The sequence below is a fragment of the Colobus angolensis genome, unplaced genomic scaffold (genome assembly GCF_000951035.1).
Source record: "Colobus angolensis palliatus isolate OR3802 unplaced genomic scaffold, Cang.pa_1.0 Scaffold64, whole genome shotgun sequence".
NCBI classification, from domain to species: Eukaryota; Metazoa; Chordata; class Mammalia; order Primates; family Cercopithecidae; genus Colobus; species Colobus angolensis.
Window position 1 is genome coordinate 2923840 of NW_012120043.1, and position 13177 is coordinate 2937016.

Here is a 13177-nt window from a genome sequence, read left to right on the forward strand (position 1 = left end):
GAAGCCCCTGGCCAGGCATGGGCCTAAGGATGGCCGTGGCCCAGCCAGGAGCGTTGCATTCGGGCGAAGGCGGCACTGGGTGCTCTGCGCTTGGAGTTCTGGTTTTTCTTGTGTGTATTTTTGAGACCGAGTCTTGCTCTTGTTGCCCAGGCTGGAGCGTAGTAGGGCGATCTCGGCTCACTGCAACCTCTGCCTCCCGGGTTCAAGCGATTCTCCTGCCTCAGCCTCCCAAGTTGCTGGGATTACAGGAGCCCGTCACAACACCCAGCTAATTTTTGTATTTTTAGTAGAGACGGGGTTTCGCCATGTTGGTGGGGCTGGTCTCCAACTCGTAGGCTCAACTGATCTGCCCACCTCAGCCTCCCAAAGTGCTGGGATTATAGGAGTGAGCCACTCGGAGTTTTGTTTTTTAAACAGGAAGCTGTCTGTGTTACCCAGGAACGATCTGTCCAAGCTATTCCTGGTCTCTCACAGCACATGAAACAGTTGGCAGGTGTCCCCTCTCCTCCCAGTGTCTCTCTTGTGAACGGGTGGTCTACACAGCCCACCATCACCTGCCCCGGGTCTTCCTGTGAGTTGGGCTGGGTGTTTCCCCTGTGGACATTGGGACCAAACCGTTCTCTGGGGTGGGGCCGTCCTGGGCACCGCAGGGTGCTGAACAGCGTCCCTGGCCTCCATCCACTCCATGCCAGGAGCACCCCCAGTCAAGACAACCACAGATGTCCCCAGACAAGGCCCGGTGTCTCCTGGGGGCAGAAGATCCCCAGCTGGGAGTCACAGTCAGTAAAAGAGACCCGCAAAGAGGAGGACCCTTGGCTTCTGCAGGTCACATGACACTTCTGTGACTCAAAGTTGTGTAGAGATGGAGGCGGCCGTGTGCAGCCAGAGCTGGCCTGCTCTGCAGTGCTGTGACGTCGGTTTGAGGCAGGAGTGGTCTGCGGCTGCAGGCAGTGACAAACCCAGGCTTCCTCAAGCCGTGGCTCCTAGCACTGGATGACAGTGTGTCTGTGGGCAGAGCCAGAGGAGACAGAGTCGCTGGGCTGCCTCACAGGAGCCCGGACCTGGCCACTGTCAGCCAAGGGACCTTGGGAGTGAGCCCTGCGCCTCTGGACTCTGTGGGACAGACGAGATGACCACTCCACGTCTTTCCCCAACATGGACATATGCTGGGTTCCTCCTCAAAAGTGGGTAAAGCCGCCAGGCACGGTGGCTCACGCCTGTAATCCCCAGCACTGTGGGAGGCCGAGGCGGGTGGATCACCTGAGCTCAGGAGTTCGAGACCAGCCTGACCAACATGGTGAAACCCCATCTCTACTAAAAATACAAAAATTAGCTGGGCGTGGTGCCGGACGCCTATGGTCCCTGCTACTCCGGAGGCTGAGGCAGGAGAATCACTGGAACCCAGGAGGTGGAGGTTGCAGTGAGCCGAGATCGCGCCACTGCACTCCAGCCTGGGCAACAGAGCAAGACTCTATCTTAAAAGAAAAAAAAAAAAAAAGAAAAAAGTTCTGGGCTGGACACAGTGGCTCACGCCTATAATCCCAGGACTCTGAGAGGCTGAGTGGGCTGATCACGAGGTCAGGAGTTCGAGACCAGCCTGACCAACATGGTGAAACTCCATCTCTACTAAAAATACAAAAATTAGCCGGGCGTGGTGGTAGGCACCTGTAAACCCAGCTATTCAGGAGGCTGAGGCAGGAGAACTGCTTGAACCTGGGAGGCGGAGGTTGCAGTGAGCTGAGACCGTGCCATTGTACTCCAGCCTGGGTGACAGAGCAAGATTAAAAAATAATAATAATAAAAAAATCTGTAGAGATAGGGTCTTACTATATTGTCGAGGCTGGTGGCATCAATATTTGAAGATACAACAAAGACTATTTGTCAAAAACCAGTTTGCCTTCAAAGATGAACGGGCTGGCATCCCCAAGTCCCCCCACCCCTTTTTTTTTTTTTCCCATCGGCATCTGCAGAGCTGCTCACCTCTGCTCCCCCAGCCCCCACGCCACGCCTCACCTTGCCTGGCCCCTAGAGTCAGCACTGGGTTCCTCTCTAACATCAGAGTGCTATGGTTTTTTGTTTTTGTTTTTGTTTTTGTTTTTTAGACAGAGTCTCACTCTGTCACCCAGACTGGAGTGCAGTAGAGTGATCTCGGCTCACCGCAACCTCCACCTCCTGGGTTCAAGCAACTCCCCTACCTCAGCCTCCCTCATAGCTGGGATTACAGGTGCCCACTGCCACACCCGGCTAATTTTTATACTTTTAGTAGAGATGGGGTCTCACCATGTTGCCCAGGCTGGTCTGGAACTCCTGACCTCAGGTGATCCGTCCGCCTCGGCCTCCCAAAGAGCTGGGATTACAGGTGTGAGCCACCGCACCTGGCACCTGGCTGGGGTGCCGTCTCATCACCACCTCTGAGGAGTGGGGTTACTGAGTCTTTAGCATCGGCAGGATAAGCTCCGGTAACACCTGGGTCTTCTTAGAGAGAAGAAGCCACTCTGGTCATCAGAGAAAAAAGGCTGAGAACTACAGAGGGGCCCCAGGGCCTTTGCACATGCTGCTCCCTCAGCCAGACGAGCTCTCTCTCCCCCATCTCCTCCTCACTCACTTCCTCCAGTCCTCTGCACGTCACCCCAGAGACTGCTCCTGACCACGGAGCTAAAATCATCTCCTTTGGCCGTCTCTCACCATGTCCTGATTCTTTTCAGGGCATTTATTGCTACCTGGTACCACGTGACATGCTGGCGTCGGCTCCCTCTCCAGAATGTGAGCCGCCTTAGTTCTGGGGCACTGGTTCCCACCCAGGGGGTGATTCGGTCCCAAGGGGAGACTAGGCACTAGATGGGAACATCTGTGGTTCTCACAACTGCAGGTGCTCCTGGCATGGAGTGGCTGGAGGCCAGGGATGCTGCTCAGTACCCTGCAGTGCCCAGGACAACCCCATCCCAGAGAACCATCTGGCCCCTGGGTCCACAGTGCCCAGGGGGAGAGACCCTGGAGGGGTCGATGGGTCTCAAACTTTGCCCACCCCAGCATGGCCAGCGTTGCCCGGGAACTTGGTGGAATGCAAATTCTCAGGCCCCACGCCAAAGCCCAGGTGCAGCTCAGCTTCCCACAAGGCACAGGATGGTCCCCAGATGTCCACAAAGCCGAGGCACAGAAGCCTGTCCTGGGGGCCAGCTCATCTAGCCTGAGTCTGGCTGGACCTCCACTAGCTCAGACGGAAGCCCAGCCAGCCCGCTCACCTCTTCATGGAGAAGCCCGACACAGCGCTGGCCACTCCCTCCCCTCTGCGTGCAGCTCCCGGGCTCTGAAGCACTCACCTGTCTAACCCGATTCTCACCCTGCAAGACCGCAACCCGCCATCACTTCCACCCTCAGCCAGGACACGGAGGCCAGCTGTGTCACTGCCCCGAGGGGCTGCAGGTGCATGGCCGCAGAGGCCTGAGGGGTGGCAGGGACAGAGGTGGGGGCATCTTCCCACTCCAGCCCCATCTGGCCTCAGCACCCGACAGCCGAGAGAGGAGTTCTGGGGTCTTCCAGACAAGCCCCCACGTCCCGCAGCAGCCCCTCCCTCGAAAGACAGATGTCTCCTCTACTTTCGGGAGCCTCCGCCTCCTTCCCACCTGCAGGAGGACCCTGGAAAGGCTGGGGCAGCCTCCGAGCATTGAGGTAAAGGCCGGTGAGTCTTTATTGGTGACAGGCTGCTCACCGGCTCTGTCCCAAAAGCAGACACAGCTCAAGGCACCAGCTGGGTGCAGGCTGGCAGCTGGAACAGGTGGGATACAGCCCCCTCTTCCCAGTGGGGCAGCGGGTCCGGAGCTGCTAGCCAGGACAGTCTGATGGTGCCATGGGCTGGGAGACACCGTCCCATCCACCGCCAACCTCCCCGTCCCGCCCCGAGCTAATAACTTGTGCAACAGAAATGCAAACAACAGACACCATGGGGCCGACAGGCTGTTATTATGGCTGACTCAACCCCGCAGGCCTGGGCACCGCCTCGTCATTTTCTCCTTTTGTCTCCGGATCCAGGTGGGGGAATCCGGCGATGCCATCCAGCTGTCTGTGCTGAGAACCCCATAAGGTGCTTCCTTCCCACTGGAGCCCGCCCCCGCGCCCAGTGGGGACCCCGAGCCCAAGTCGCAAGTCAATTCTCCAGCTTGCAGAGCTGAGTGACGCCCCCACCCCGGCTACCCTCTCTGTCCCAACAGAAAAACCTGGAGCCACCTGGGGTCTAGGCAAGGCTGCTGGGTCTGTTTCCAACAGGGCAGTGGCTGGGCCTGACGTGGGTCCCTCCCGTCTGTGACCTGCCTGGTCATAGACAAGCGAAGCCCCTGGCCAGGCATGGGCCTAAGGATGGCCGTGGCCCAGCCAGGAGCGTTGCATTCGGGCGAAGGCGGCACTGGGTGCTCTGCGCTTGGAGTTCTGGTTTTTCTTGTGTGTATTTTTGAGACCGAGTCTTGCTCTTGTTGCCCAGGCTGGAGCGTAGTAGGGCGATCTCGGCTCACTGCAACCTCTGCCTCCCGGGTTCAAGCGATTCTCCTGCCTCAGCCTCCCAAGTTGCTGGGATTACAGGAGCCCGTCACAACACCCAGCTAATTTTTGTATTTTTAGTAGAGATGGGGTTTCGCCATGTTGGTGGGGCTGGTCTCCAACTCGTAGGCTCAACTGATCTGCCCACCTCAGCCTCCCAAAGTGCTGGGATTATAGGAGTGAGCCACTCGGAGTTTTGTTTTTTAAACAGGAAGCTGTCTGTGTTACCCAGGAACGATCTGTCCAAGCTATTCCTGGTCTCTCACAGCACATGAAACAGTTGGCAGGTGTCCCCTCTCCTCCCAGTGTCTCTCTTGTGAACGGGTGGTCTACACAGCCCACCATCACCTGCCCCGGGTCTTCCTGTGAGTTGGGCTGGGTGTTTCCCCTGTGGACATTGGGACCAAACCGTTCTCTGGGGTGGGGCCGTCCTGGGCACCGCAGGGTGCTGAACAGCGTCCCTGGCCTCCATCCACTCCATGCCAGGAGCACCCCCAGTCAAGACAACCACAGATGTCCCCAGACAAGGCCCGGTGTCTCCTGGGGGCAGAAGATCCCCAGCTGGGAGTCACAGTCAGTAAAAGAGACCCGCAAAGAGGAGGACCCTTGGCTTCTGCAGGTCACATGACACTTCTGTGACTCAAAGTTGTGTAGAGATGGAGGCGGCCGTGTGCAGCCAGAGCTGGCCTGCTCTGCAGTGCTGTGACGTCGGTTTGAGGCAGGAGTGGTCTGCGGCTGCAGGCAGTGACAAACCCAGGCTTCCTCAAGCCGTGGCTCCTAGCACTGGATGACAGTGTGTCTGTGGGCAGAGCCAGAGGAGACAGAGTCGCTGGGCTGCCTCACAGGAGCCCGGACCTGGCCACTGTCAGCCAAGGGACCTTGGGAGTGAGCCCTGCGCCTCTGGACTCTGTGGGACAGACGAGATGACCACTCCACGTCTTTCCCCAACATGGACATATGCTGGGTTCCTCCTCAAAAGTGGGTAAAGCCGCCAGGCACGGTGGCTCACGCCTGTAATCCCCAGCACTGTGGGAGGCCGAGGCGGGTGGATCACCTGAGCTCAGGAGTTCGAGACCAGCCTGACCAACATGGTGAAACCCCATCTCTACTAAAAATACAAAAATTAGCTGGGCGTGGTGCCGGACGCCTATGGTCCCTGCTACTCCGGAGGCTGAGGCAGGAGAATCACTGGAACCCAGGAGGTGGAGGTTGCAGTGAGCCGAGATCGCGCCACTGCACTCCAGCCTGGGCGACAGAGTAAAACTCTGTCTCAAAAAAAAAAAAAAGAAAGTGGGCCGGGCGTGGTAGCTCACGCCTGTAATCCCAACACTTTGGGATGCCGAGGTGGGTGGATCACGAGGTCGGAGTTCGAGACCAGCCTGGCCACCATGGTGAAACCCTGTTTCTACTAAAAATACAAAAATGAGCTGGCCATGGTGGCGGGCACGTGTAATCCCAGCTACTTGGGAGGCTGAGGCAGGAGAATCATTTGAACCCGGGAGTGGAGGTTGCAGTGAGCTGAGATCATGCCATTGCACTCCAGCCCGGGTGACAGGGCAAGGCTCTATCTCAAAAACAAACAAACAAAGTGGTGAAAGCTGACCAAAAGTGGCTCAAGAGATACCCTGCTGCCTTAGGGTCCTGCCGGCCCCAGAAAAGCTCCTTTCGTGCCCCCTGAGACTCTGGGACGGAGAGGTCTGGAGGTCACAGCCTGCTCGCCCCTGCCCCGCCTGCGTCCTGCTTTCTGGCTGCTGCCTCTGGTCTGCTGCGGTTAGAGGGGCAGAGCCAGCCCTGAGCTCCCACCCTCGGCAGGGCAGATGTGGCTGATGGCACAGCGCCGGTGCGGGACAGCGTGGTCTCGGAGGCTCCTCTGGAGGGACGGGGAAGAAGCTGCTTGGGACCCTTTGTGGGAGGCGGTGGCTGGGCCTGCAGGGGTCGACAGCTGGGGTCCCTCAGGCCACCCTGAGGAGCTGATGGCTGGTGAAGGGCAGGGCCCCACTTTGTGCTTCCAGCTGTGATGGATGAAGGTGGATGGGGACCCCCGGGGCAGGCGGTGCTCTGCCCCATGTGTGTTCCTGCTGGATTTGGGGGACAGGGACCCTGAGCCTTCCCATGTGGGGGGCCTGGATGTTCCTATCCCCTGGCAGTCGCGAAACTCAAGCCACATTCTCCACCAGTGCAGGGACCCAGTGGCTTCACAACCCACCCACCCGCAGTAAAGGACAAATGGCCCAGGCGGGGTGAAGTGGGGGAGGGAGGGGCAGAACCACACTGCGCTCAGGACAGTGTGAAATTCCCACACCCCTGGGGCCAGGGCCAGGCTGCACGGGGTTCAGAGATGGCTCCCCGGTAAGAGGTTCAGACTTCCAACAGCAAAGGGGTAGGGACCCCCTGGAGTGGAAGTTGGCGGGGAAGGTCTCAGGAGCGGAGGCTAAACCTCAGGTTACTTACAGACCCCATGGAGCGGAAGTTACTTGCAGGGGCCGTGAGACTTTCCTGGCTTCCCAGGGCCCCTGTGACAATGCTCCTGGCAGCCACCACCCTCTCGAGGTCGTCCCTACCTGTGACTGGCCCCTGGGAGCTGCAGCAGGGCCACCGGCCGGCACGCCCCTCAGAGAAGTCACTGGCTGGCCCCGGAGCGCCCCATCTGACTGATGGACAGGAGACCCGCCAGGCCCAAGCCCACAGGCCAGATGGGGGCCTCTCCATGTAGCGCCCCCACAGTTAGTCTTGTGGGCCGGTGTAGGGAGACGTGGCGGCGAGGCAGAGTATGGGACGGGAGAAGGTTACCTGGGGCCTGGCGCCCAAAGCTGAGCGACAAGGGAGGAGGTGAGGACAGCCAGAGGCCCTCACAGCCCTGCTGGGGCCGGAAGACGCCAAGGCCCAGAGACGGGGGTCAGAGCGAGGAGGTGGTGAAGCCGGTGGAAAAACCCAGCCCGGGCGGGCAGGCGGGCCCTCTTCCACGGCGCCACAGCGGCTTCAAGCCAGGCAGAGCCAAACCCCTGAGGAAAGAGGTCCTTCCCCAGTTCTCACCTCCCCAGACCCGGCAGGGTTGCCTGGACAACAGCTCAGGCCTTCCGGAGGTTGCCACGGAGCCGGGAGCCCAGGGCTGCCCCAGCCCACGCGCTCCTGCCCTCTCGGGAGCGGTGTCCGGGGGAGGGAATCGCGCCACAGGGCCCCTGCTCCACCGCCGGTGGGATCTGTCTTCCTCTGGAGACCCCGGTGTGTGCGGCGGAGCTGAGGACTGATCCTCAAGCTGCTTCCTGACCCTGCTTGTGCGTCTCAGGAAACTGTGACACTCACGCAGCCCAGGGGTCCCTGCTCCAGGGGCCACAGCCACAGGGAGAGGAGAGGGCGCTCCTGAGGGGGCACGGCCCACTTGCGGGGGGCGCAGCCTGTGTGGCAGAAGGGACGGAGCCTGGCTGTCCCGCCACAGCGACTCCAACCTCTTATAAGCCTCAAGATACTCTCGGGGCTCGGGTGGCGAGATCCTGGCAACAGAGCAGGGCAGAGGACGGGCCTTCAGGACTCCCAGCTGGTTCCGGAGGCACAGGCGGTGCAGCCCCCACTCTGGCGACAGCAGCCAAACGCTCCGTCCTTTTCCACAGGCTGGGGGTGTGCGGCAGGGAGAGGAGGGTCCTGACTGTTCTCACCTGGACCCAGGCCCCGGCCCTCCCGCCCGCGGGCTGCCACACCCCTCGGCCCAAGGTTGACATGGCCACACAGCTTTGGTAAAGACTTTTAAGAGAAAGAAGTGTTTTAAAAAGTAGCAGTGCTCTGAGACTCGGGGTGTAGGATCAGGGGGCACAGCCTGGTTCCGGGAGGGCCCTTGCGCACAGACAGCGGCCCAGGGCCACAGTGCTTGCTCTCAGGGGAGGCGGGGCCAGGGGACGCGGCCTGTGTCCGGCCCGGGGCTCCCGGCGGGCTCCGGCGGCGGGGACAATGGCGAGGCTGCTCACCACTTCAGGAAGACCATCCCGGCCAGGACGGCATAGCCCAGCACCAGGAAGAGGACCTTGAGCAGACGGTCACTCTTCTCCTCCAGCTCCTTGGCCAGGATCTCCAGGAAGGTGATGAAGAGGAAGGTGCCGCCCGCCAGGCCCTGCAGCAGCACGGAGGCCACGCTGCCTGGCACGCCCTGGGCGCTCTCGATGCCCAGGCCCAGGCCGATGCCCAGGGGGATCATGGCACTCACGGTGACTGCCAGCTTGGCTGCGTCCCGCAGGGGCATGGCACTCCGGGCCATGCTGATGCCCAGGGCCACGGCCACCAGCGTCTCGTGGACAGCCACCCCCACGAACAAGCTCACCACTTTCTCCCCCTCCTCCTGCAGGCCCAGCGCCAGGCCCTCGAAGACCGAGTGGGCTGACAGCGCAAAGGCCAGGCTGAGCAGGCGCACAGGGCTGGCGCGCGCGAGGCCCTGCACGCTCAGGCTGGGGCCGTGGCCGTGGGGCTCCACGTAGAGCGCGTGGCCCCGCGCGCCCCCCATGAAGGGGCTCTCGTACTCTGAGTCGCTGCCCACGTCCGAGCCGGCGTTGAAGGTCTCCAGGTCGATGAAGGACGGCTTCTCCTTGCGGAAGGTCAGGATCAGCTGCTCCAGGAAGACGGTCATGAAGAAGCCCAGTAGGAGGATGGTCTCGGCCAGCGGGTAGTCGGTGCTGATGTGGCCGAGGCTCAGGACCTTCTGGAGCTGCAGCCAGGGACACCCGAGAGAGAGAGAGAGAGACCCACACTCAGGGGTGGAGGCGACAGGACCGGCCAGATGTCACCGTTCAAAACAAAGTCCAGAAATCCCCGATTCACACAGAGGTTAAAACAAGTGGGAGAGGAAGGGCTTGCCTGTGATGGATTAACAACAAACAAACGAGCTGGGGGCGGTGGCTCACGCCGGTGATCCCAGCACTCTGGGAGGCCAAGGCGGGAGGATCCCTGGAGCTGAGGAGTTCGAGACCGGCCTGGCCAACATGGGGAAACCCATCTCTACTAAAAATACAAAAATTAGCCGGGCGTGGTGGCAAGCGCCTGTAATCCCAGCTACTCAGGAGGCTGAGGCAGGAGAATTGCTTAAACCCAGGAGGTGGAGGCTGCAGTGAGCCGAGATCGCGCCACTGTACTCCAGCCTGGCTGACAGAGCGAGACTCCAGCTCAAAATAAATGATAAAGAGCTGCACTGGCCGTGCGTGTTCTGCTGCGGGGCCTCCTCTGTGCTTCCCTGACTGACACGCCCAGGCCTGACTCTCCTCCCGGTCAGGGCTCTCCTAGCGAGGGGAGACTTTGGTGGGAAAAAACTAGATGCAGGTCAGACAGGAGCCGCAGGGCATCTGCAAGAGGTACACGCTCCTAAGGGAGGGACAGCCGCTCATGGGGCGGACACGCAGGCATTAGGCTATGCGCCAGGATGAAGTGTCCCGTGAAAGGCAGGCTGTAAACACCCACAACAGCTCCCTGGAGCCCCATCAGGACAGGGCCAGAGTTCACAGCCACCCTCCAGAGAGACCTCGAGACCAAAGCAGGGGAAAATCACAACATGTCCGACTCACAACACCTGCTTCCCTGCTTCCTTCCCAGCAGAGACTGCATTACAACCTGCGCACGTGCACACACACATGCACAAACGCACACACACACAGATGCACATGCGCACGCACACACACACGCACCCATGCACATGTACACACACACACACAGGCGCACACGCAGGTGCACATACAAGCACACACACACACACACACAGTGGTTCTCAACCAGGGCGATTCTGCCCGTGTGCACACCTGGCAATGTCCGGAAACATTTTTTATTTTCACAACTTGGGTAGGGGAGAGGTGTTGACATTTGGGGCTGGATTGTTCTCTGGGAGGGGGCCGTCCCGGGCGCTGCAGGGTGCTGCTGAGCAGTGTCTCTGGCCTCCACCCACTCCAGGCCAGAAGCATCCCCAGTCCTGACAACCACAACGTCCCCAGACATCACCCAGTGTTTCCTCGGGGCAGATCATGCTGGGTGAGCCTCTGCTGCAGCAGAAGGCTGTGTTTCCACGGAGAAGCCACTTAACTCCCTCACTGACTACCGGCTGGTGCGTGCCTCACTTGGGGACAAGCTCACAAGGAACTCTAGTTACTCCCAAGAGACGGACATTGATCAGGAGAGATGAGGCAGACGCACAGGAGCTGTGAACCAGGCACCATTTTCCAGGGGTGACTGAGAGCCTGGCCCTGCAGTGGGTGACGCTGGGGGCTCAGGAGGAGGGACCTCATCCGCCTGGCCAGCCCAAGGGCAGGGGAATGGCAGGAGAAGGTTTAGGTGCTGTGAGAAGGCCACTGTGATGAGGGGGAGGGAAAAGCGAGCTCCCTGCAGTCGCCCAGGCCTGCAGTCAGAGGGTGACGGGGGTGATGCCATGACTCTGGGGGAAAAGGAGGCTGGCAGTGGCCTCTGGGACGCAGGAGATATCAGAGACGACCAAGATCTCCATCCTCGCAGCGCTGATGTCAGTCTCCACACGCTGCATAACAAATGAACGCAGACTCAGCCACGCAGAACGGCAGGAAGGGGGTGTCTCGGCTCTGAATGGCAGGAATCCAGGTGTGGGCTAGCTGGGCTCTATGCTCCAGGTCTCGCGGGGCTGGAACCAGGGTGTCATCAGGGCTGAGATCTCACTGATGCAAGCTCACTGGAGGCTGGGAGAGTCCACCTCCTCGCGGCTGTGGACTGAGGCCCCTGTGTCCTGGCTGGCTGTTGGCGGGGATGGCTCCTGGCACCGAGAAGCTGCCCTTGGATCCTCACTTCATGCCCCTCTCCTGGCACACCCTGGCTTTTTGCTTCTCCAAGGCCAGCAGGAGGGGAGCAGCTCACCTGATAAGGCCAGGCCCACCCCCTCCCTTCAGATGAACCGCGTTAACTGATATGGGTCGGTCATCACAGCTGCAAAAAAATCCCCTTTGCTGGGATTCTGACATAATGGCAGGAGTGACACCCACGGCAGTGCCAGCCCCACCCACACTCGAGGGCAGGAAACAGCACAGGGCGTGTGGAGCAGGGGCTGGAAGCTCGGGGGCCACCCTGGAACTCCACCCTGCCACACTAACAGCCTCAGAGGATTTAATCCCAGACAACAGCACCTCTCCTCCTTTCTGGACACCAGGCAGGAGGAAACGCAGGGCCGGGGCGGGGTGGTTAGCTTAGGGCTTCTGTGCTTTCATTGGGAGGAAGAACAGGGGGTCCTCACATCTCCACCAAGCAAGTAACCAACACAAACTCAACTGTCACATCCGGCCCAGAGAGAGGAAGCCCCTCACTCACCCAGGGTCCCCCAGCAAGCATGGCCAGGGCTGGTCAGTGTGGCCCGACTGGGGACCCCTACTCTGGGCTGCTGCTGTGGGGGAGCTCAAGGAACAGGTTACCAGAGGACGATGACATCAGGAGTTCGGGTGGACGGACTCCAAGATGGCGCCAGAAGCCCCTGCCTCCTGACAGACATACCCTGTGAGGTCCTGGCCACTTGAGTGTGGGAGGGACTTGAACTTGCTTCTAACCGGAAGGACACTGGGGCAGAGGGGAAGGGATACGCTGCCATCTCTGCATGACACAGGACTGTGCCTTCTGTCTTATACGGAGGCATGGCCATCTTCTCCATTTGCTGATGAAGGAACTGGCCATGCCGGGAAGGCCCACATGGCCAGGCTCTGAGGGCTGCCCCCAGCCAACAGACACTGACTGACAGACATCTTCGGTCTGACAACCGATGAGGAACTGAACCTGGCTCTAAACAACCACGTGAGTTTAGAGGCTGACCCATCCCTGGTTGAACGTTGAGATGAGACCACAGCCCAGGAGACATTTTGACTGCTGCCTTGTGACATCTTGAAGCAGTGCCCAGATAGATCCCTGCCTCACAGAAACTGTGAGATGATAAACGTGGGTAGTCTTAAGATGCTAAATTTGCTATAATTTGTTACGTAGCAGTAGCTGACTGATACAGGAACTGAAGAGAGGCCATGCTTTCCGGCTTCAGGACAGAGTGTGTGCTACCTGGATGGGTGGTCTGGTCTGATTATCAGGTGACAACCGACAAGTCCACCTGTTGGGAATCCCAGGTCTGGTCCAAGCCCCTTGTTTAGCTGGGAGAGCACAGAGACAGAAAGCAACCAGTTCACAATCACACAGCAAATTCACTTCCTACTTTCCGTCACCCTCACAGCATCGAGGCCTCCACTGAACTTGGTATCAGTGCTGAAAATGCATCAGAGTCCCTTGGCCATAAGGTGCCACGGGCTGCTGCTAGCACCCAGGGAGCCCTTACCTTTTCCCTCACAGCAGGCAGCAGAGCGTTGAAGCACGTGGCCAGGAACACCCCTCCTCCAAAGGTGTTGCAGAGAGATAGGATCTTTTTGGAGCGATGGGCCTTCTCAAAATCTGTCTCAATGATCTTCACGGGGAGCAGGGAGCCAAGCAGCATGAAGAAGAACACGCCCACCATGCAAAGGATTTTGGCCACTAGCAATTTCACCATGGTGGCAGCTTGGGTTGCTCTGGTCACCGCAGGGCCAAACCCCACGATGTGCTACCGAGCCCAGCCACGCAGTTGGAGGCTCATGGCTTAGTCCAGCAACTGTGAACAGCAGGGGCATTGCATTAGCTTTTTTTTTTTTTTTTT

General features: G+C 59.6%; 2 protein-coding genes across 2 annotated transcripts in view; both read right to left on the minus strand.

Moving 5' to 3' along the window:
* The window catches only part of DIRAS1 (DIRAS family, GTP-binding RAS-like 1), a 28443-nt gene that overhangs the window by 11716 nt on the left and 3550 nt on the right, over nt 1-13177 (minus strand). Inside the window, exon 2 of the mRNA XM_011964067.1 lies at nt 12824-13132. The gene's annotated coding sequence lies outside the window, so the exon portion shown is untranslated. The remainder of the gene's footprint in view (nt 1-12823; nt 13133-13177) is intronic.
* Nucleotides 8258-13177, minus strand: part of SLC39A3 (solute carrier family 39 (zinc transporter), member 3) — an 8574-nt gene continuing 3654 nt past the window's right edge. Inside the window, exons 2-3 of the mRNA XM_011964066.1 lie at nt 12824-13132; nt 8258-9220 (exon numbers count right to left, since the gene is read on the minus strand). Of these exons, the coding sequence (XP_011819456.1) occupies nt 8486-9220; nt 12824-13033 (945 nt within the window). The 5' untranslated portion in view covers nt 13034-13132 and the 3' untranslated portion in view covers nt 8258-8485. The remainder of the gene's footprint in view (nt 9221-12823; nt 13133-13177) is intronic.